This window comes from Amblyomma americanum, chromosome 8 (genome assembly GCF_052857255.1).
Source record: "Amblyomma americanum isolate KBUSLIRL-KWMA chromosome 8, ASM5285725v1, whole genome shotgun sequence".
NCBI classification, from domain to species: Eukaryota; Metazoa; Arthropoda; class Arachnida; order Ixodida; family Ixodidae; genus Amblyomma; species Amblyomma americanum.
Window position 1 is genome coordinate 6,178,355 of NC_135504.1, and position 23,466 is coordinate 6,201,820.

A 23,466-nucleotide genomic window follows, 5' to 3' on the forward strand; every position below is an offset into this window, starting at 1 on the left:
TTGAGCTTCACATAAAGCCCGATCCATTAGTTGCGTGTACACGTGTGGTTAAAATTTAAGTAGCGCAACAGCACCATCTCAGAAATTACCATGAAAGAATAATTTTGCTTAAATTTTTTTAATAAGTCAGAACGTGATTAAGTGTGCCTTTTTTCTTGCTTCTACAGGTCTGGCTAATGCGAGTCAGAATTTTGCCATACTTCAAGAATGCTTCTAGATACTTTAGGTCGGGATCAGGTTTATAAAACGCTTAGCACGAACTTTACTGAAAACATTTTCTTTGTGTTAAAAGATTGCATGACAGTTTAGTGGGCATACTGCAGAGACTATACTACTAGTATAGTAATATATTGCGCTTACCAGGAGCTCACTAGCGCCACCCTCAAGGAATGTACCGTGACTGAAGCCGAGGTGGTTGCCATCGCTCTCGGCAGCAACAGACGACACATATTTTTGGCAATGATTTTAGACTCGAAGACAGCATCTCCTAATAAACAAGTGGTCTTCTCAGCAGGAAATATTCCCGAAGATTTAACCAAGAAGGCAAGATCCCAAATTAAATTCCATCACCTATATTCCAGGACAGGCAGGACTTATGAGGGAACCAAATCGCAGATGCCACAGCCCGCTGCCACACCAACCTAGCGGCAGTCAACAAAATGGGAACCGATCAGGTATCGCAAACGTATGGCGACATATTGGACCCCCTCGGACCGCCAGGAAGCGGTTTCGTAGTCCCTATGCAAATATAAGCAGGGAGCAGTCGGTCCGCTGGAGGGAACTGCGGAAAAACACCTTCCCAAACGTGTTTACTCTCTAGAAAATTCAATCATATACCGAGGCACAGGTCCTTGGGGTCGAGACGGAGCAATACTGCACCAAAAAATGTTGGGCTGTCAGAAGATCACAGCAGTCCGACACGTCGGACCCCAGGTCCGGTTGGTCGACCAGGCATGCACTGCAGCCGTGGACACTGGAGCATTGACTCGACGTGGAATACTCTCGAAGCAAATTGAGCGAAAATATTTGTGTCTCAGTGTGTGAGCGTGTGTTAACACTCGATGGTGCACATAAAAGGTTACTGATGACACACACACACTCTCGCTCTTGTTCACTCCTGCAAGGACGTCACAAATCCTTGCCTGGAAAAGGTGATGGTAGTGGTTTTTATTAAAATAATAGTAAAAAGGAAGGAAAAAATTTTTGCTAGCCCCGGCATCTGCCATCGATACTGAAGCACCTGAGCTAAGGCAGCGGAAATAATGGATAGCAGGCAAAATGGAGAAATTAAATGAAAGAGGTGAGGGGACAGGAAGAGAGGATAGGGGGAGAAGTAATACATACAAAGACAAGTGCAGTTTTTGCAGCTTCCGCGATCGCCATAGCTTCTGTATCTGCTAAGTTTGTATTTGCTTTTGAACCAGGATATCATAAGAGAAATGAAATGCCTGATACTTTTCGTCGTTTTAAGTGACGTTTAATTTACTTTCTAAAAGTAGTTGGGGCCCTTTCTAAGCCCACGGCCTGGGAAAAGGGTTGGGGAAGGGTATGGGCCAGGGCTTGGGCCAGGGTTTGGGCCAGGGAAGAATGGAGCGGCGTTGCCTTGTCCTCGGTTCTTCAGGGGTGCCCTTCGTGTCCGGTTCATCTGCGGAAATAAAACGTGTGTTGTGAAAGCGCACGTTTATTCCACCGGTCATCTTTGGTGTCTTGAGCTAAATGTCTTCGATTAAGTCATTAAAGACACTCAGCGAAAATATTAGTGCTTCCGTTTCGCCCTAAGTAAGCAGCAGCATACTATATCTACATTGCCAGGTCGGCGCCTCCGGTTATTATTAAAGATCCTCTCATGTTCTTTCCATTCGCTACGAAAAGAAGCACTGGTAGCTGCCATTAACTTTAAAAGAAAACGACTATAGCTACGTTCTCACAGCGCCCTTGTTTCATTTTCGTTGAAGATTTTCAGCACCATTTATACAGTTAAGACACGATGCTTACTTTCAGGTTAAAACGGTACACATGAAAAAATAGTTGAGCAGTGATGCACTGGTTTAAGTTTACTTGATGAAGTTGCCTGTAGCGAAGCTGTTCGTGATGCACACTATTTCTTCGCTCTGCGGTTGGTGCCACCGCTCTCGCTTGTTGTGAAATCTAGGCAATGTTACAGCGATTAAAGTATGAATGCAAAACTTGAGGCCTTCTTAACCACATTCTTGAGGACGAACATTCTGTAGCATTTAGGTTGCCTTCTGTTGTGTCTACAAGGAGCGTCAAATGCTTTTCTTGCCATTTTCCTGCCAGAGATCCTGTTGGAACCGATTACACTGCCTTTGTATGGTAGGCATGAATCATCATATTCTAGAATGTAGGAGTTCCATTGGATTATCATATGGTATTATACTAATCCCAACCAACTAATCCTCACAAATGCACCCACTGATCGCCACTAATCAACCTTAATCCATTTCTGTGGTCGACTTGCTTCCAATATTTTGGGAGTCCTCAGATTTTCAATTTTTTTTACATTTTTAAGATTTTCAGATCCAGATTTTGCAAGTGTTCCTCGCTGGATGCAGAGCGGTGTTATCGGCATTTTCCGCGCACATAAGCAGGGACCAAAACTCTGAGGACACCACCGTTATCGAAAGTGCAAGAGCCTGCTCAGGTTCTTGCTTGAGAATAATTTAAAGGACATTTTACAGTATATAGCCACATAAATTATGCTTTATGTTAAGTGTTAGAGTTTAAAAAAAGCATCACGAAATCTCTACTGCATGGCTTCAAGGCTGGTACAGTCTAACCTTGTTATAACGAAATAAGGAATATAACAAAATAATGACAATTCCCTTTGGTAGCTCGGTCAACACTGGCTATAACGAAGTAATCACCGGGCTCCTTCAACTTTGTTATCACGAGGTTAAACTACTATCACATGCATTATGATGGCTACTTTTCCTTTAGACAATGGCTGTCGTCACGACGTCGTAAACAAACTAGAGTAACGACTGTTGAAGGGCGAGAGCTAATTGCCGAAGCACATGTCAGTGTGTTTATTTGCTTTTGTTACAGCAGAGAGCTATCAGCTCAGCCTCTTGGCCTTCTCGCTCAGTGCCACAATATCCTCCGGGTATGCGTAATAGAAACATGCAAGTGAACCACCAACCTCTGAGAGCAAAGCCAATTGGTTCAGGCCAAGGACGAGGCGGGAAAGGCTGAGGCCAGGGCTGAGGCATGGGATGAGGCCAAGGCTGAGGCCAAGGTTGAGGCCAAGGCTGGGGCCATGGACGGGGCCATGGCCGGGGCCGGGGATCCCATGGGTTTGAGCTTAGTTCACGAATGTGCTGGACATTTTCTAATGGCCTGACTTCGAATTCGTCTGCGGAAAAACAGAATAAGAGCGCTTACATTCCACATAAGAAGTCATATTTTAGGTCCATGTTCTGCTTGCAGTTTTAGGGACCATTACCAGGCATCGTCATCACCCCCTGACTAACATTAGTGCGGTGCGTCCAGATGCAGCCTCTTCCAGAGCCCTTTGGATGCAGCGCAATGCGCTGCCTTCGAACTACGCGCCACACCAGATGGCGGAGGTGCCACTTTGGGCAGTACCAAAACCATCTATACGGACAACAATCCCAGGGATAACAAAGAAAACGCACATTCCAACAGTCGGACTGAAACAGCTGGCGCTGTCATACATTACATCTATGTATACTAACACCCAGCATGTTTTCGTGGACGGCTCCGTTACGACCACTTCTTCAGCTGCAGCGGTGATAGTGCCAGGAAATGCCTCATGTCACCGTTTCAGGCTCATGCACAAAACGTCCTCTACGGCAACCGAATTGGCAGCCATACGAGAAGCCGTCCTTTATATTGGTCACCAGCCAGCGCAGCAATGGACTATATTCTGCGACTCGAGATCGGCATTACAGGTCGTACAAACTTATCTAAAACCAAGAGCATGCGAGCAGCTGGTTCAACAGATTGTGCTTTTGTTAGCTGAGGCTTTCCACCGCGGCCATATCATAAAGTTTCAATGGATACCGAGCCATTGCGGCATAGCGGGAAACGAGCGTACTGACGCCGAGGCTCGGATGGCACATAGTGATGGTGCTTTCATTGAGATAGCCTTTTCAAGATCAGACATTGGAGCCTTGTTGGCGCATTTAATGCAGGCGGCAATGCAGTCGCACTGGCATGATCCGAGTCATCAACAGGACCGCGTGTGTAAGCTTGACGCTGGCTCACGATTACATTTCCCATCTGGGGTGGTGCGACGTCATGGGACTTTACTCCACCGGCTACGGCTTGGCGTTGCCTACACCAAACACTATCTTCACAAGATCGGCATCGAAAGTAACCCAAATTGCGCACAGTGCAACACACCAGAGACTATTGGACACCTTCTTTGCGCGTGCCCGAAGTATGCTTCTGAAAGAACAACATTGGAGGCGACCGTGAAAAACCTGGACTCTCGCCCTCTCTCTGAGGAAACTCTTCTGGGCGCAAGGACGAGACGTTCTGATTGGTAGCGTGTGACAAAAGCCCTGCTCAACTTTTTGTGTGAAACAGGCCTGGATACTCGTTTGTGACCGCCTGTGCACAACCTACATGGTTAATGACATGTGTCGGTGTTGTGTTGCAGACACCAGTTTTGAGTTTTATGTGTGTCCAGTAACCGCGATGCGAGCGCCAGCCAGTGTTGTGTGCGTGTGCATAGACATCACCCGTGAAACTCATTGTATTATGCCATCATCAGCCTTCATTCACACTTTCCTTTTCCTCCTCTTCCCTTTCCCCTGTGTGGAGTAGCAGGCCAGGGCCCTGTTACCACCGACCGACCTCTCCGCCTTTCTTTCATTAAATTCCCTTTCTCTCTCTCTCTAGGGACCATTACGAGTGGCGCCATCATCGAATTGAGGGTGACAAGCTGTCGTTCTGGCACAAAAGCATTCCTTGCACACGGAGAGAGATCACTGCGTTGAGACCGTCAGAAAGGAGACGTTAAGAGAGTTCAGCTTCAAATGACATGCAAAATCTGTAACGCAGTTATTTTTTATTTCAATGCAGACAAGATGTACTACAAAATAATAATGCTTTTATTTAAAACCTTCCACTGTATGCGGGCCTGCCAAAGGCACAGGCGGGCTTGAAGGGCAGTTCCCGGCGGCGGAGAACATCAATTAGCAGTCATGATAAAAGATAACTCGTCAGGATTGTATTAACATAATTTAACGAAATTTAACTTGTGTAAAACTATGAAAACATACTAAGAGATCAAACATACTAAGCGTAATCTGTTTTTTTTTCGTTAGATGTAGAAAACGTAAAATCTAGCCGTCTGTTTAATGTTAGCGGAGCATGATGTCTCCGAACGCGTTCGCCTTATCTTGCGCGGATCCTGGTGGAACGAAACGGTTCAGCGGTGTAGCATTTGTACAGGTTGGAAGCCAACGTAGAACACTTTTGTCCGCGTGTAACTTAGCACAACTGTCTGGGTGAATAACAGTGAAATTTGGCATTCGAGTGTGAGCTAATATATCTGCATGGTCAATAACAGACAAATCACAAAAAAATAGATTTCAAGATCCTTTCTATGATATAATCATCATTGTTATGACATAGGAGGGACAGAACTAGAAGCAACAAATTTCGTATCGCAGCAAACTAAAGTATGCACGATGCACAGTCGGTTTTCGTATGTGTACAGGGCAGAGTAATCGATGGAATACATCAAGCAGCCTACTTCACGAGGTTTTGTACAGACAGAAGAGTAGTGACTGTTCCAGGGCATATTGGCATCGAAAAAAAAAAAGCCCGAGTATTTAACTACCAGAACATATTCAACAGGAACAAGTTTCAAGCTTTCGCAATGCTTTTCTAGAGACCATTGATAGAATGGCCTTTGATACAACGGTGACATCAACTGGAATTTTTGGGGAGCATTGCTGCTCGGCAGCGAGGACGCCGGATGTCGTTGCCGATGAGCGGTATAATGCTTTTGCATTAAAAGCACATTTGCCAGCACTAATCAGCGAAGCACCGCATCCCCCTAAGCTGGCTACGCTACCGAGTCCGGAGAAGCTGAGAACAATTTCAGGGAAAGCGATTCGTTTCAAGGCGCTCACGTTCTTCGCCGAAGCTGGAGTGCGCAAAAAGCACCAATGCGGCAATGACCGCGAGGAGCTTCATATTCACTCCCGCTCTCCTGCACTGATGGAGGCGTCAGCACGGGCAGCGTTTTATCCCTTAAATACAGCCCTGCTAGCGATTCGCACTGATGCGATAACGGTTGCGCTGAGACAGCAGAGGCGACGACTGAGATACCTACGTGCCGCAATAAGCTCCGTTTTTGAAGAAAAGAATTGAAAAAAACAAGAGAAGGCCACCCTGAGCACACATGTTCCGACGCTGCTATCGTTGCCTGCGACAATGCGTATTGTTTTGCAGACCGAAGTTTATCTGGAATCGACAGAAGCCCGTCGCCAGCGATAAGGGCCTTCAAGGCGCTTTTTGAGATGAGCAAGAAATTTTATGGGCGGGTACGGACAAAGAAGAGCTTGTCTGGAATGAATTGCCAGGGTATGAATTAAAGTATGCCTTTATCTCTACATGACATTCATGTTCTGGATATCAAGGCTTTCACTTTTTTCCTTATTGTCATAGCGCCATTGCCAAGGTGTCACTCAGGGTACCTTTGATCTGAAGAACTGGGGTATGTGACTGGTGTTACGTTACCTGCGGAGATATGCGGTGATTACAATACGAGATATGTGAATAGGAGATAAAAGCTGAATAATGGGGGCACTGGGTGTATGCAAGCGCACATCGACCAGGAACTGGATGAATGGAATGCAAGGGATGCATGCGTACTACACTCCTAGCTGAACACGCGAGGGGTATGGCTGCGCTTTTCGGATGGCCAGTGCATCCGACACGGCTACGAATCGAAGCGAAGTGGAGTAGCCGAAGAGGGGCCCAGAGATGGTGTTTGCATGCCCGCATGCAACCGACCCACTGGCGCTCTGAAGAGCGCAGCCATACCGCTCACATGTTCAAGCTACAGAAATGGGCAACCCTGCACTATATGCGGATCGAGCGATGCCGTCTTTTAAGCAGTGCTTTTGCCACGAGAGGCAGACGTCGCCAGGATGCTTTGCACTTGTTGGAGGGTTGTGCACATTGTTAACGTTGTTGAATACTTGAGTCAGAGAAAAACTTTGCCATATTTATATGTAGCTTTATCAGTTTATACGAAAAATATGCTACGAGGGCTGCATGCAGCCAAGGGCTGAGCGTAGCCTTCTAGTGGTATTTTCCTCGCTATTTTTGCTTTTAAAGCGAAAGCTTGACTACGATAGCCAGCGAGCCATTTCGGCTCGTCGCGCACTTCATCCGTATGCCGTATGTCGTGGCCGACGAACGACCTTGAGCCGCCGTTGCCTAGCAACACCGCAGCCGCGCTCCAACAGATGGCGCCGCCGTCGACGCCGCTGCCGTCGCCGCTCGTTCCACCAGATGTGCTTCGCTGGGGTAAAGGGAGAGGAGGTGTCGCCTCGCGAGGGGGGGGGGGTTATATATATGCGCTTCGCCTCAGTGCATTGTAGTCGTTATGGAGAGAGCGAAAGAGACGCAACAACGACAGAACGAAGCGATTAAGAGACAACGCGCTCAAGAGACGCCAGAAGAACGCGCCGCACGACTTGAGAAGGGTCGTAACGAACATGCGGCTAGAAGTCGTGCCACGTCCCGGAGTGACTCTTCAACTGCGGAAGAGACCGGTTTGAGTTCTCGAGAGCGTCGGAACGAGACGCTGCGTAGACGACGTGACGAGGAAACGAAGCTTTCGCAATTAAACTAGGCTTATCCAGAGCTAAACCACAGCCAATTTTTTTTTCCAGGAGAAAGTGATTAAGCCCTCGCCTATACGGCCTTGCCTCGACGCATGATGGGTGGCCTCGTAGAGACGAAGGGGGAGACAGGTTTTCCGCATGGTTCACTGTTTTGTTATTATTCAGCACAGCGTCCTTGGCTGATTGTTCCTCTTCAGATCGGGGGCCTTGGCTGAGCATCAGGCCGCACCTTTTTCCATAGAACACGCTGCGGTTCATTATTGGGAAAGAAGGAACGACACGGCTACCCGGATACCCTGTGCAATGACAGTGCACGTTAAAGATCCCAAGGTGGTGGTAATTATTCCGGAGCCCTCCACCACGGCACCTCTAGCTTTCTTCCCTTTCTTCTTTCACTCCCTCCTTTATCCCTTCCCTGCCGAGATGTTGAAAGCAGTGTTTAAAGCAGTAGGGTGATGCGGGGGCCCAGGGGCTTGCCTCGGTTTCCTTCGCAATAATGCAGTTCTTTCTCTCTCCTACATAAGATGTATCCAGAGCAGTATAGGGATACATGTCCGTGGTGCGGGGCAACCCCCACGTTATATCATATCACATGAGAATGTACACACAATGTAGCGTTCCGAAATAATAAAGACCCAAATGCGGAGCAGTGGGAGGACCGGCTAGCCAGCAGCCAGCTTAAGGTCCAAAGAGACCTAGTGAGCCACGCATGCCGGATGGCTAGGGACAGTGGTGCCTTGGACTAGGGGCGCCAACCACGCTCAGCCTGGAAGACATCGGCAGTCTCCGGGCGCGCAACCAAACCTCTCAATTGGAACCATAAAGTTTACTCTCTCTCTCTCTCTCTGTCCAGCGGGTGGCCTGCAGCTCTCATACCATGTCATGGTCTCAGACCCCCCGGCCAAAGCTCCACGGCGAGTCCCGTCCACGCGCTGGCCGTCGTTCGAACGTGCGTGCAGTGTGCGAATTTGTGGCGCGGTTCAGGTGTCCAACGATATATGAGAGAGATACTGCGCCATTTCCTTTCCCCAAAAAAACAATTATTTCTCTGTGTTTGGGATTTTTTTTTGTGTTTAGTGGCCTCGCGCGCATTAAATGTGCGCGCTTTTGTCAACGCTGACGGCATCGTTCCTTTATCCCCCCTTGATCGGTGTCTTCTTGAACACGTGACACCACTGGAAAGGAACTTTTAGATAGCTCTGCTAGATGATAAAGTTGTTCTTCGTGTCGGTGCAACCCTTGACCTTGACTGACGTTCACAAGCAGCTTAGAAACACCTTTAAGTTAAACGCCAGATGTCCAACCATAATTGAGTGCGCCCGACACGATGGCGGCCTCCCATTTTGGCCCGGGCCAACCCTGAGATATGAGCTTGGCCGATTTGGACCAAAATTGATGTCGAACCATAATAGATTATATGCGAAATGTGCAGCGTCATCTCTTCGCGTTCCGAGAACTAGGCCTGCCATGTTGGTTCGGTTAAGGTAACGAAACCGCTGCCTAGCGTTGGGTCAAAACAGCTGCGCTTCGCTGGAAACCTGAAATGCCGATGCACTGCTGTTCTTCGCTATGCACTCCGCGGGGATACTACGATGCAAGCGGGAAGAGGCTACGTTTCAGTCTATCGTTTTTTTTTTGCCTGTGGGAATGTTTTGATAACACCAAACGTCACGCGAGGCATCATGTGTCAGCAAACCGAGCAGTGCACAGCTTACTATTCTGCGAGTTTTTTTCGCCAAGCTTTATATGCTATTTGCGTTTAAATTAGGACACGGATCAAGGCCTTAGTTGTCTCTGATCAAAATTAGGAGCCGACTTCGCGCATTTATTAGCTCTCTGATAGCGCGTAGTACGTCGGACGTGAACATATATATCGACGTGTACTTGAACAATGAAATAGACTAGGTAGTCTGTCCAGTTCAATTTAACATCGAAAGTAGGATATCCAAATATACTTCATCTTTGATAACATTATTTTGTGTTATATATCTCTTCTCTTATCTTGGTAATATCGACTGCTAACAGCGAATGCTTTCAACGAGGTGGACGCTTCGTTGAAATTTTGAAAACGGGGGATGCGCATTTCACATTGCTCTTAAAGAAACGGCATTGCGCAGCTGGCCGAGGGTCGTGTGATTATGCGACAATGCACGAAGCTTCTAATATCGGTGCACACGATGGAATTCGAGAACCGTTCTTCGTAAGAAATCTCGAAACACCTGTGTTCGGAACACATTAGAATCGCGTAGGTCTTATTCAGTGTGCACTATCGACGATAATGAAAGAGGCTTTTTTTTTTCGCTAACGACAGAAGACAGCGTCCATACTCACCTTAGTGTTTCTTGCTGTTAAGCTCGCATTACTTTCATATAGCTTGGAAGTTCAGCAATCTGAGAAACCGCGAGACAAAGGGAGTGTCAGAGACATTCTGCGGTTCTACGTGAGGTTTAATTTATTATCGGTAAGTAGTTCATGGTCGTTCTTAAGCCCACGGCCTGGGAATAGGGTTAGGGAAGGGCCTGGGCCAGGGCTTGGGCCACGGCATGGGCCAGGGCCGGGGCCAGGGTTTGCCCCATGGAAGAGCTGAGCGGCGCTGCCTCTTTTTGAGGTCCTCGTCGGCAGTAGCTTTAGTGTCCGCTTGACCTGTGGAAAGAGAGCACGTATTTTAAGAAAGCGCGCGTGCATTTTGCTTGCACAGACCAGACAGGCGCTGATTTTTTTTTTGTCTGGTCCGTCGTCATGTTAGCGGTTGAGCTGCTAGGCCTCGAAGAAATTATAAACGACCACCCAGCACAAACACCTCAGCTTCTAATTTATCCTAAATAAGGAGCAGCACACTAGACCAATATTGCCAAGATAGTATCCACTTTAATGTTGATGTCCCTTTTTAGTTCTCTCTATTCATTGCTAAAGAAAACACTTCTGGGTGCTGAGAGCTTTGAAGGAAAACTTCTATACCTGTGTGCATCTGGTGCTCTTCATTTGTTCTCGCAAAAACATTTCGGCACAATGCTTTAGAAAAATGGCGGATGATTCAGTGTGGTTAGGCCAAATGCGAATTAAGTGCGTTAGCACTTCGGTTTCAGTTTCAGACTCGCTTTTTAAGGTCAAGCATGCTTCAGACGAAGATCTGCGAAATCGGATTTAAGCTCCGTAATAGGGAATGATGCGATAGCGTTGATGGGTTAATGTCCATATATGCGGAATCGGCCATTCTCTAGCTTAAATAAATAGATCGCTAGGAGTCTATACCACTCCTGGCGTAGTGGTGAAGGGGTTAAGCAATGCGCCACTGCCCTGCGATGGCAGGTGCTGCCAAGAGTGCGGCTTGTGAGACTCAGGTCCCTTTTCCGGTGCAACCTCTCGCGAACAGATCATTCATTAAACTGCCACCTGCCACGGTGAGCATGTGTTGATGACCTTATAAGGTCAGGTAGAGAGGCTTCGGACAGGCAAACATCGGTGAAATCTGAGATTGGGGGTTGTAGTTCTAGCACACTAAAAGCGATGTAACTATCCTTCAGCATAAACCTGCGCATAGAGAAAAAAAAAAGTTGCATGCGGTAAATAGCATCGGCGAGATTGCGTCTCCCTGCCTGACACCCTTCCTTATTGGAATTTTATTGCTTACTTTGCGAAGTATTACGGTGACTGCGCAGCTGTTACGGCTATCTTTCACTACTTTTGTATAAGGCTCATCTACATCCTGATTATGTAATGCCTGCATGACTGCTGAGGTTTAGATTGAGTCAAATTCTCGTATTCCTTGAAAGACTATATATAGGGATTGCTTATACTCTGAACATTTTTCTGTCACTTTATTGATATCGTGAATATGGTCAATTGTCGTGTATTTTTTACGAGAGCCTGCCTGATAATTTGGTTGATTGAAGTGCAAGGTTGTCCAGACCCTGTTAAAGATTACCTTAACAAATACCTTAGAGGCAACGGAAAATAAGCTAATCGGTGTGTAATTCTTGAAGTCCTTAGAAAGTGACAGGACGTAAATCCAAGGAAGTCTCCCCTGTGTGGCTTCAAGCCTTCACTTATCGCATGCAGAGTGGCAGTCTATTTGGCTTCAGACAATGGCTGCCTATCCCGAATTCGCCAACAGCCTTGCTTAAAGACTGCCCATAGATGAGCGCTTAATAGCCGTAGCATATGCAAAGTTGTCTGATCGTCTGTTCGTACGTAAGTTACCTCATTTACGTTCACTTAGGCAGCGGGTTGTGTCAGCAACCTGCCAGCCTTTGCATTAATGCCGACAGATCTTTTGCTATGGGTAACAGATCGATGCGAGCGAATCACTTACCACTGAATACAAGGTCCCTAGGTTCAGGCCAGGGACGTGGCGGCAAGGGCTGAGGCACGGGCCATGGCTGAGGCCAGGGCTGGGGCCAGGGCCGAGGCCAGGGCTGAGGCCATGGCTGAGGCATAGGCCGAGGAAACCATGGGTTCGGGTCTAGTTCTCGAAGCAGCTGGTCATTTCCTACTGGCCTGGCTTCAACTCCGCCTGCACAAAGGTGGTCACGCTGTAAGTAAAACCCTGTGGTCGTAGTTTTAATGTGCGCGAACGTTGGTACAGGCAGAACAATTCTAGCTGACATTCTAGACGAATTGTTTTGCCGGGACAGTCGAGAATAAACGGTTAGCTTAACAAAGTTCAGTGTAATGCAAAGTGTAAGCGCCCAACACAGTTATAAAATTTTTTTTCAGACAGATAAGGTACGATTTAGACGTAAGCTTTACGCTTTCGCAATTATTTTGCGCTTGGTGCTTCGGACGACAAAAAATTGGCGACCTCTAAGGCTCCATTGAAGCTACGACTTTCTCCCGACTTCGCCAATAGCCTTGCTTAAAGGCTGCTCGTAGATGCGCGCTTAATAGCCTTAGCACATGAAATGTTTTCTCGTCAGTTCGTACGGCAGTGAACTCATTTACGTTCCCTTAGCGGTGATATCAGGAGATACCTGGAGGTGATATCAGATGAAATCTGATACCTGATTTAATGTCTGCTGCGGGTCCTTGGACCTAAGATATTAAACTGATTTTTGGAATATGGCGGAGTGCTTGGCTTCAAGCGCTCTGGCACGGGTCCGCCCGGGGCATATTAGCGCGGCGCGTCTTTATATCTTTGCTCTCCAATCCTTTACCCCATCTATTTCCAGCATGCGGCAGCGAGCGTGGCTCGGCTTGAGCCAGTAGGCAGGCCCGTGCACTTTCCTTTTCCTTCTTCCTCTCAGCAACATCAGTCACCCAGTCCCTTAGCGGCTTGTATGTGCAGCCTACTAGCCTTTCCATTCATGCTCACAAATATCTTGCTATGCGTAATAGCCCTCCATTACGGCACCTCTTTCTTCCTTTCTTCTTTCCCTCCCTCCTTTATCCCTTCCCTTACGGCGAAGTTCAGGTGTCCGCCGATATGTCAGACGGATACTGCGTCATATCCTTTCCCCAAAAACCAATTTTCATTTTTTGAATAGATCGTGCGAACGAATCACCTACCACTTAATGCATGGTCTCTAGGTTCAGGCCAGGGACGTGGCGGCAAGGGCTGAGGCACGGGCCATGGCTGAGGCCAGGGCTGGGGCCAGGGCCGAGGCCAGGGCTGAGGCCATGGCTGAGGCATAGGCCGAGGAACCCATGGGTTCGGGTCTAGTGCTCGAAGCAGCTGGTCATTTCCTAATGGCCTCTCTTCAACTTCGCCTGCAGAAAGAAGGCCACGCTGGAAGTCAAGCGTTATGGTCGTAGTTTCAGCGTGCACGAATGTTGGTACGGACAGAATCAGCCATTACGAGAAACACTAGCGCTGGATTAAAGGGCAGTAAGCTTCCATTCAAGAATTTTTTGTCAGGACGATAGAGAATAGACGGTTAGCTTAACAAAGTTCGGCTTCACGTAAAATGCAAGTACCTAACACAGTTATGAATTTTTTTGGCAGGTTAAGTACAATTTAGACTGAACCTCTACGCTTTCCAAAGAATTTTGCGCTTGGTGCATGGGACTGTCAAAATTGTCGACCTCTAAGGCTACATTGAAGCTACGTGTGTACTTAACGTGTCGACGCTTCGCCGAATGGAAGGCTCTGTTCTGCGAAGAAGTTCAAGAAGTTTCTGACCAAGAATCTACTCGCTTGCCGTATAGTGCAGAGCTTATGGCACCACAAAGGACATAGAGGTCTTTAAAATGGGGCAAATGGGCTCTCCATGCTACGGAAATATACACCCCCAGGTGTTGACCGGAAGGTTTAATAAACGGCTGAGGAGGAAAGGGTGTGGTCTGAACACTTTAATCAAGGTTGCACTGGTGCTTCTTTGTCTTCACTCTTCAGCCGCCTTTGTGCATTTGCTGATGGCAGTGTTCAGGGTCGGGACAGTTGACAAATATTCTAGGTCGATTCTAATTAATTAATTTCATACCAACGTACCGACTAATTCATGAGGGCGATAGCGAAGGTGTTAGGTACTTGAGCAGTAATGGGGCAGCAAAATGAATAAAATTGTAATCGAATCGCCATATTATGCCACCTCAAGTGTCCACCCATGTGGAGGCAGTCAAAGTTTGCTTTGTAACTTTACTGCTACACGCAAGCTGTCACAGCACAGTAAGAGGGCAGGAGTCGACCATGAAACTGGGATAGCGTCTACATCAGCTATTGAAAACGGTCGAGGGAGTGGTTGTTAGACTGAAAAAGTTTCGAAATCAGCTCAGTACAACGACCCTATGGTCTGCTTGCTGGCGTTACTTAAAAACTAAATCGAATGTTTGGACACACCGTGGACTAAAAGCCAAGGTTTTTTTTAGCGAGTTGTGCAGGACAGCACAGAAGCATGATCTGAAAGGGCTGCAGGTATATTAGCAGTCGTTTTAATATTTTTCGCTGGTTGGTTTCATTGTCCCGAATGTCAGAATGTGGTGGTTTATGGTGGTGGTATCAGTGCGGCAAAACGAGACCAATTTCACATCAAGTTTTGCCATGCCACCGCTGCCGTGGAGGATCATGTACAATTAGTGCCTAGAACAGATTTATCTTCAAGAAGCGACCAGCACACCTGGAACATTGCACTCCCGGAACTGTGCACATTGCACTTTCGGAACCGCTCTTAGTGTGTCTACTCTTCTCTTTTTTTTCGAAGTGTGTTGAATATGATCGATTCGCATCTTTTTAGCAAACCAGAAAAAAAAAATCCAATGAGTGCGTAGAGGCATTTGGTGGTTTGCGAGCACACAGACTCCTTCTATAGAAACTCATCCACCCTGTAGAGAGAGAAAGAGAAGATATACTAGGCCGTATATACTCGAACGAGGGCTCAGGTAATGTTTCCGAATAAACCGTGCATTCTTATGTTGGATGCACGGTAACTGCCGGCTTTTCAAAAGATTAGTAAACGCAACTATCATTATGTCCGATGACGTTCCGCACTGATAAATACCGCGAGTGCGCGACGGTTCTCAGCATCAATCAGTGACGCATCGCATCCCATAAAGCTAGCTACGCCAAGAAGTCTCGAAAACAACTCCAGCAAAAGCCAACATCTTTCGGAATGCTCACTCACCTTCTTGGGCGAAGCCGCACTGAGCGACGAGTGCCAATGCGGCAATCACCGCGAGGACCTTCATGTTTCCTTCTGTCTTCCACCAGTGAAGGAGACCCTGGACGAGCAACGTTTTCACCCTATAAATGTAGTCCCGCTATTGGTTCGCATCGACGAGATAACGCTTTTTCTCAGATAGCAGAGGCGAGGGCCGAGTGACCTTCGTGTTGTGATAATCGGTGTTTCTGAAGAAAAAAAAAAAGAAAAACAAAGAAAGGTCGCTCTGTGCACACACGTGCCTGAGGCTGGTATCGTCGTTGGTTACAATGCACATTGTTTTATCGATAGAATTCATTCCGTAACCGATGGAAGTCAGCAGCCAGCGATGGGATATTAGGGACGCGTGTTAAGATAAGAAAGGCATTTTATGGGCGTGTACGACAAATAAAACATTTATCTAGAATGACTTACCGATATCTAAAGCCAACGCAGGTCTTCCCGCGGCATGAAATGGGTTTTCCTAATACAATGTTTTTCACGCTTTCTTTATTGCCAAAGCTCCATTGTCAAGGGCCAGCAGGGTGCTTTTGACGTGGCGAACTTGTGGGCGCAACTGTAGTCATGTTAGCTGATGAGATATGCTTTGAATATAACACTGGCTACATTAATAGAATATTTCCACCAGATAAAACCTGATTAAGGAAGGCACTGTATGCAAGTGGGCGTTGGCCGCAAAAGCTGATGAATGGAATGAAGTGGGTGTCCCACATGCTGCTGGAGTGATTCGGGCATTTTAGCGGGTTTCACAAGAAGCAAAGGTCGCGAGAGTGCTTTGCACTTCTTGGAGGTTCTTGCGCATTGCTAACGTTGTTAAACAATTGATCCAAGGGAGTACCTTATTGCCATAATGATATTTCGTTTTGACAGCTTCTATAAAATACATTAAGGGAGCGACATGTCGAGAAGCGAGATCATTGTTCATGTCTAATGCTGGCGGAGAACTAAACCCTGTAAGCACGCAATTCTTTTGCGTACAGAGTTAACAGTTTCAAAAAGAGAGCAAGTTGCCAACAGTTCTGAGGCATGCTTATGACGAAAATAAGAGTTATTGCTTATTATCTAAGACGCTCCCAGTTCTCACAGCATCTAGACCAACACAGTCCGTCAACGAACAAAAGGCGCGACTATAGTTATTTTTTCTTTTGAAGGCAGGAGGGAAGTATGGGAGATTTGGTTTGGCTGTATGAGAGCAATATGGTACTGCAATGCGCAGTGTTGGGTTGTAATGGGTAGTACAACGGGTCTGTACTGGCCTCTCTTCTTGCATTACTTTCCTGTGTTCTTTATTAGTGCAGAATTTACAGTTACGTGAACCCGCGTGAACGCAATTTCCTCATTCCTCTTTTTGTAGAACAGTGAACTTTCCACCATTCTGTCACTAGGTATTTCTTTAACCTTCCGAAACCTCAGCCGTTTTCAAAACAGTTTGCTATTTTATAGTTGGTCCATGAAAGCGTTCATAAAAAGAAATGCACCGCTTCCAATATATGTTGGTAAAAGCTTCTTCGGGCATATTAGCTTGCGCAAAGGCGTACAAGGATATAAGAGAGGCCGACAGAACTCGCATTAGCATCCCGTTGCTTCGCTTGTGCCAAGGTTTTTAACCATTTTTCGATTTTTTGAAAAGTTCGATCTTGCGCAATAAGACAATAGGGCTCTCGGCTACTGATCCGGAGTTCCCGGGTTCGACCCGCCGCGGTGGCTCAGTGGTTAGGGCGCTCGGCTACTGATCCGGAGTTCCAGGGTTCGAACCCCACCGCGGCGGCTGCGTTTTTATGAAGGAAAAACGCTAAGGCGCCCGTGTGCTGTGCGATGTCAGTGCACGTTAAAGATCCCCAGGTGGGCGAAATTATTCCGGAGCCCTCCACTACGGCATCTCTTTCTTCCTTTCTTCTTTCACTGACTCATTTATCCCTTCCCTTACGGCGCGGTTCAGGTGCCCAACGATATATGAGACAGATACTGCGCCACTTCCTTTCCCCAAAAACCAATTATTATTATTATTATTCCCGCGTTCGAACCCAACCGCGGCGGCTGCGTTTCGATGGAGGTAAAACGCTAAGGCGCCCGTGTGCTGTGCGATGTCAGTGCACGTTAAAGATCCCCAGGTGGGCTAAATTCCACTACGGCACCTCTTCTTTCACTCCCTCCTTTATCCCTTCCCTTACGGTGGGTTCAGGTGTCCAACAATACATGAGACAGATACTGCGCCATTTCCTTTCCCCCAAAACCACTTAATTATTAATAATAATAAGACAAAGAACGAAGCACATACGACAGGTACATGTCACATACGACACATACGACATGTACACCTGCACATACAACATGTACATGTAAGGTATATCTTATTGCGCAAGAACGTACTTTTCAAACTATGAACCAACTTGCCCAAACGAAGTTACTGATACCGTTCTTCGTACGCGCGAGCTATGACCGACGAACTAGTGGAACTAAACGCCAGAGTTTTTCCACTTCTTTTCGCACTAGTTGAAGATGCGAAGATTTTTGGGTACGTCTACACCTCTGTGAACAGTTTTGCTCATGTGCAGCACAGTGACGCTAGCTGTTCACTGCTCTTCGGGCCAGGGCCTTGGCAAAGGATCAGGCCTGATCCGATTCCATAACCTCCGTCTCGCCTCTTTCCAGGGGAAGATAAAACGGCGCGGCCTGGTCTTCGCCTGTTCGCCGGCAGTGGTGCCCTCTTCTAGCAAGTCTGCGTCAACAGAAGAGCAGTGGCGTCCAAACACATTCTGAGTATAGAGAATATAAGATGTTTAGCAATGTACAACTGACAAGAATACGCAAGCCCCCCCCCCCCCTCCTCACTCACTACTTCATGGCCTGCCCCCCCCCCCCCCCCTCGCATCTTCCCATGGATGTTTAATAGTGTTCTATCGAAGTCAGGCAGTACATGTAAGCTGCGCAGAGTCAAAAAGGTCAGGATCAGCCGTGCTGTACGCATCCTACAACGGGCGAACAGAATTTCAGAGGCGCAAAAGGCGCCCGTGTGCTGTGCACTGCAAGCGCACGCCAAGGTCCCCAGGTGGTCGAAATTATTCCGGAGCTCTCCATTACGGGACCTTTTTCTTCCTTTCTTCTCTCAGTCCCTCCTTGCTCCCTTCCCCTACGACGCGGTTTGGGTGTCCATCGAGATACGTGAGACAGTTACTGCGGGATTTTCTTTCCTCAAAAACAGATTTTAAATTATCACACGCCTTGTTGACTGTCCCGGTTCTGTCTCCGAAACCTTTCCTGTACTTTCAACATAACTGCATTGCTGGAAGTGAGGGGGGAAGACCTCTGCCACATTCGTCCTTTCTACATATCATTAAATCCCCAAATTCCACTAACTCAGCCGCATGACATGAAGACGCAAGATATGAAGACGGCGTCTGCGGCAGATTAATACCAGCGCTGACGGTCATCGGTAAACAGGTGAGTAAAGTTAACTAGTGGCTGGTTAACTGATTTCTCATAATTAGCTTTTAACTATTGCAGTTGAACAACTGGTTGCAAATAAAGACTTGCAGGCGGGTTTTAAAAATAGCCATATCAGTTTCCACAATTTCGAAAACGCGATCATCCTCGGCGCTGTGGCTTGACAAAATGTGGCTATATCGACTACTTACGTGCGCTCGACGAGTTGCGTTGCCTGCATTCTTTTCTAAAGCGCATGCATTTAGACGCGATGCAGCCAGCCTGGTATGTTACTCCACGAGCACCCCTGGCTCTCTTTCGCGCACTATATGTCCTGCTAGCAGAAAATGTCACCGGATGGTGACCACAGACAGTCGAGCTGGCGGTGAACTCAAACGGTTTATTGGACAAACTTGTGTCCATAAAGAGAAGACAAGTCGGCGACGAAGACCGTAGAAAGTGCACATGGCTTCGTTGGGAACAACATATTAACCGGTACTCTCAGCAGCTTTGAATTCAAAGGGAACGATGAACTTCGGAGATAAGGCACCTAAAATATCGACAACAATCTAGAACATTATGGAATGCGTTGACAAGAAATTCAGAGAAATATGATTGCCTCCGGCTCGCCAAAATGATAAAGCCGCGTGTCGGTGGCGTCGGACAAAGAACGTAGAAAGGAAAACATGACAATGCTTCGCGGTCATAAATATCTGATGGCTGCAAAGCCATGGGTGTCATTTACCTTCACCGGTATGCACATAAAGTTTTGCAGGCAAACGCAGCGGGAAATAATGTTATTTACCTTCGCGGGTATACCCGAAAAGTTTAGCTTGCAAAATGAGCTGGTAATAGTGTTACAGGTACCAACCTTTGCCAGCGAATGCGCCTTGTACGATGATTGCAAAAACAATAACGAGCAGCACAGCCTTCATGATTACTTCGTGCGCCCTCCAGGCCCTGAATGCTGCGAGGGCAGGCAGAACCACCAGCATTTGATATCCACCAGTGCTCGCTATCCTCTGCTCGGGGTCACCGATGAAATGCTTTTTTTGTCGGGGCATATAGCGACAGCCTGACCGCTGGATGTGTAATAAGGTAGTTTCGCAAAAAGCGCAAAAGATTCTGGTTCCGTTCTCCGTGTTGTCATGCGACAGGAGATTTCGCTGGTATCCATGATGTTATCGTCAGTGATGATATTTCAGTTAACACAGTGGAAGTAAACACGTCGTACGCCAGCTAAATACGCGTGCGCGCGCACACACACACACACACACACACACACACACACACACACACACACACACACACACACACACACACACACACACACACACACACACACACACACACACACACACACACACACACACACACACACACACACACACACACACACACACACACACACACACACACACACACACACACACACACACACACACGCACGCACGCACGGACGGACGGACGGACGGACGGATGTGTACAAATGCCTTTCAGGAAGTGCTGGGCCAAGAGTAAGTTGGAACGCGTCGTTGCTAACCTGGGCTCGGAACTGAGCAACATGATGCAACACTTGCTGAAGGGAGATATTGCACTGGTTCTAACTAATGCGGTTCACGGAAGTAGCGCGTAATGAAAATGCACTCTACCCCACTTTCCAAAGGAGCGGCCACTAAAGTGATGGGATATGTCCAAACAAAATTAAACCACTTTTGCTCGTGTTTACCTTGTTATATCACGTCGTTGGTAGCTGTTGAAGTTGTCGAAGCACGTGCTATTGTTACGGATGGGGTGAGTTTACAAATGCAAAGAAGTGCATGCCTGGGAAAAGGACAGGACGGAACAAAGCCAATGTCCCTTGCACGTATTCCGCCACTTTTTCGCCAATTAGAATCACTGAGCAGCCCGACAAAATGGTCGTTTAATTTGCAGTCCTTTTTTTCTTAACGCTTGACATTTACAGCATTCTTTTGCCCGCTGTCTCTAAGAATTATGCGAAACTCTTCTGCATACTTCTTAGTGTCGTAATGCTTATTCGTCTAAACTGTCCAGACATTTAAAATTTTGTTTTAGAACTGATGAGAAGGCGTCTATTTTTCAGGCGGCTAAAATGTCTTGCAAGCCATAACCAATGCCTTTCAGTTATTCTCCCGGTGAACTTATGATCGTATGCAAATTATGCAGTAATACATAACTCAGTGCGTTTCAGCAAATAAGCCATCTGCGACATGGATGTTACGTTTTGAAGAATGATAACACACACCTTAGTAATATTTTAATAGTTTAGGGGTACGCTTTGATCGGCTTTGTTTCTGCCTGAGAGACACCACGCATTGTTGGCGGAAAGTCACCTTTCAGAATGATTGAAGCATATTTATTTCGACATTCCGTTGCCGTTAAGATACTGAGGCTAATCACAGCTCAACAGAAGAAAAGTAAAGTGCAATATCATACCTTGGGATCAATGTAAAGTTACCGAAAAAGCTATATTGCTTCCCTACCATTTGCCTGGTGTGAGGGGTTTCCGCTGACAAGTTACCACAGGTTACTGGTTTATATAGTAATAATTTGCGCCTTTTGAACTAATGTCCTTGTTATGACAGTCATCGCTTAAGCGAAGCTTTTGGGCGCCAAAATAGGCGTGAGTAGTCAGCTCACGCAGCTATGAATGCATCGCAAGTTAATAAAGTGCGTACGACTAAAGCAGAACGTCGAAAAGGACCTATAAGCGCTGCCTAGAATTCAGGATGTGCATCGTCTACCCAGAAGGCAGCAGTCGCTACCTCACTCAGACCTAAAGACGCGGCACATGTTATTCTTGCTCAGCATCATGGCGTCGGTCTCGCTGCACCCAAACGCCGAAGCGAACCGAGGATCATGGCGCAACACAAGGTTTACACGGTATTCGGGGGGCAGCCGGTACCCACGGTGTCGCCGGTACACTTGGTCGGTCTTCTCGCAGTTGTCCAGCGCGTAGTACACGTAGAAGAGCTGCCGAAAGGAGAGCTGCGGCAAAGATCGGAACCGGAGGTCGAGATTCCAAATGCGGCGGACGTCCAGGAGTTCTTCGAAGACTCTCGCTGCCAAAAGAAGCGCCGTCGTCTGATCCAACAAGGCGTCGATGAGAGGAGACTCAGGAACCGGCGATTCGCGACCTCGAAGTGACTGCGGACTTTGCACGGCGTCGCGTTTGAAGCAGGACCTCACTGCAATCAGTCGGTGCTGGTCTTCGTCTCCCATGCTGAGCGGCGCGTCGTGTTCGTAGATGTTCTCGAAGAGCAGCCTGACTAGACCGCGATAGTAGCGAACGGCAAGCCGTGGCAGGTGGAACGCGAAGAGAGAGCCGTTGCCGGGTACGGACTCGCCGAAGAGGAGTGCTGGAACGTGAACCACGTCCTGCGCTGCCATGTAGTTTGCCATGGTGTCGAGATCGGAGGCTGAGACCCGCTTTAGGACATCATTGCTGGCCCTGAATATTCCGCGAAGCTTGTCTTGTTTTTGTAGTGACGCTGCTTTGAGGTAAGACAGCAGAGATCCGGAAGGAGCCTCACGGTTCAGGTCATCGCAGATGGTTTGTCCCCTGGGTCCCAACTGTGTAACGGCTTGCCTCTTGAGCCGGTAGCGGATTATGAGGGAGGAGAAGTTGCTAATCCACATGACGTCGCGTGCGTGGCGACCGAAGGCACTTTCAAGTCTGGACAGCCACTCGCGCTCTGGCAAATCTTGACCAACTGACTGACGGTGCAGTTGGGACGCCTTGGCAAAACAGTCCGGTAGCGTCCTTTCTAGAAGCCATGCGCATGAAAGCGATCTGCCTTCGGCGTCTTTTAGCGTGCGGCCCACAATGCTTAGAGAGAACAGAGTTCGGAGGCTGCGAAGATTGCTTCCGAAGTAGGGCGCCACACGAACCAGAACAAGAAAGCCCATGTAGTCAAGCACATCATGTGGCGAGAGCTGGTTCAGCGCTAGTTCCAGCTCCATGTCCAGGTATTGTGGGCAGTGAACGACGACGCTGCCCTTTTCTAAGTAGCCAACCTCACGAACAAACTCTCTGAGAAAACGCTGCACTCCTGCTTTCAGATCGCCGACTGGCACTATGCTCTTATGTGCGGTCTCGGCGCTATGGCTCAGAACGATGGGTCTCCAAGGCACAGAAACGAAAACTTCCAGAACTTTCATTAGCCTGTCCACAAGGTCATTCGACACGTCACCGTCTATGTCACCGACTGCCACCACGCTATCCTGAATGGCACTCCGAAACAGTGCCATGACTTGGCTGGCTTGTTGGTCCGACTGGATGAAAAGGAACTGCGGCTGATATAGCTCCAGTATGGCCTCTTCGAGCTTGTGCGGGTTCACTCCAGTTTTCACCTCGAGGAGTGTTGAAAGATCAAGGTCGCGGCTGAGTTCCGCAGCGAATACCCAGACGTCGTCAAGGGACGAAGTGCGAGAGCGAGGCGTTGGCCATTGGCCGATGGTCCAACGTGCGAACATCATGTTCAGCTCTTCGGCTACATGGTCAGAGCTTGGCGATTCGGCGCACGCTGCGTACAGGTTGGCAACCGCCTTAACTTCTTTGTGCTGGCGCATTTTCA

The 23,466-nt window shown here is 47.7% G+C and overlaps 2 protein-coding genes across 2 annotated transcripts; both read right to left on the bottom strand.

The window, feature by feature from the left end:
* Positions 1 to 1,455: 1,455 nt before the first annotated feature.
* Positions 1,456 to 6,288, bottom strand: LOC144099996 (uncharacterized). Its single transcript, XM_077633046.1, has 3 exons — positions 6,129 to 6,288; positions 3,161 to 3,373; positions 1,456 to 1,645 (listed from the first exon to the last, which is right to left on the bottom strand). Exons 1-3 carry the CDS (start codon positions 6,190 to 6,192, stop codon positions 1,512 to 1,514), a joined length of 411 nt encoding a protein of 136 aa, XP_077489172.1. The 5' UTR covers positions 6,193 to 6,288; the 3' UTR covers positions 1,456 to 1,511.
* A 3,991-nt stretch (positions 6,289 to 10,279) lies between these two features.
* On the bottom strand, positions 10,280 to 15,566 carry LOC144100825 (uncharacterized). Its single transcript, XM_077633698.1, has 4 exons — positions 15,410 to 15,566; positions 13,359 to 13,559; positions 12,166 to 12,366; positions 10,280 to 10,496 (listed from the first exon to the last, which is right to left on the bottom strand). The coding sequence occupies exons 1-4, from the start codon at positions 15,471 to 15,473 to the stop codon at positions 10,336 to 10,338; spliced, it is 627 nt and encodes a 208-aa protein (XP_077489824.1). The 5' UTR covers positions 15,474 to 15,566; the 3' UTR covers positions 10,280 to 10,335.
* Positions 15,567 to 23,466: the final 7,900 nt, after the last annotated feature.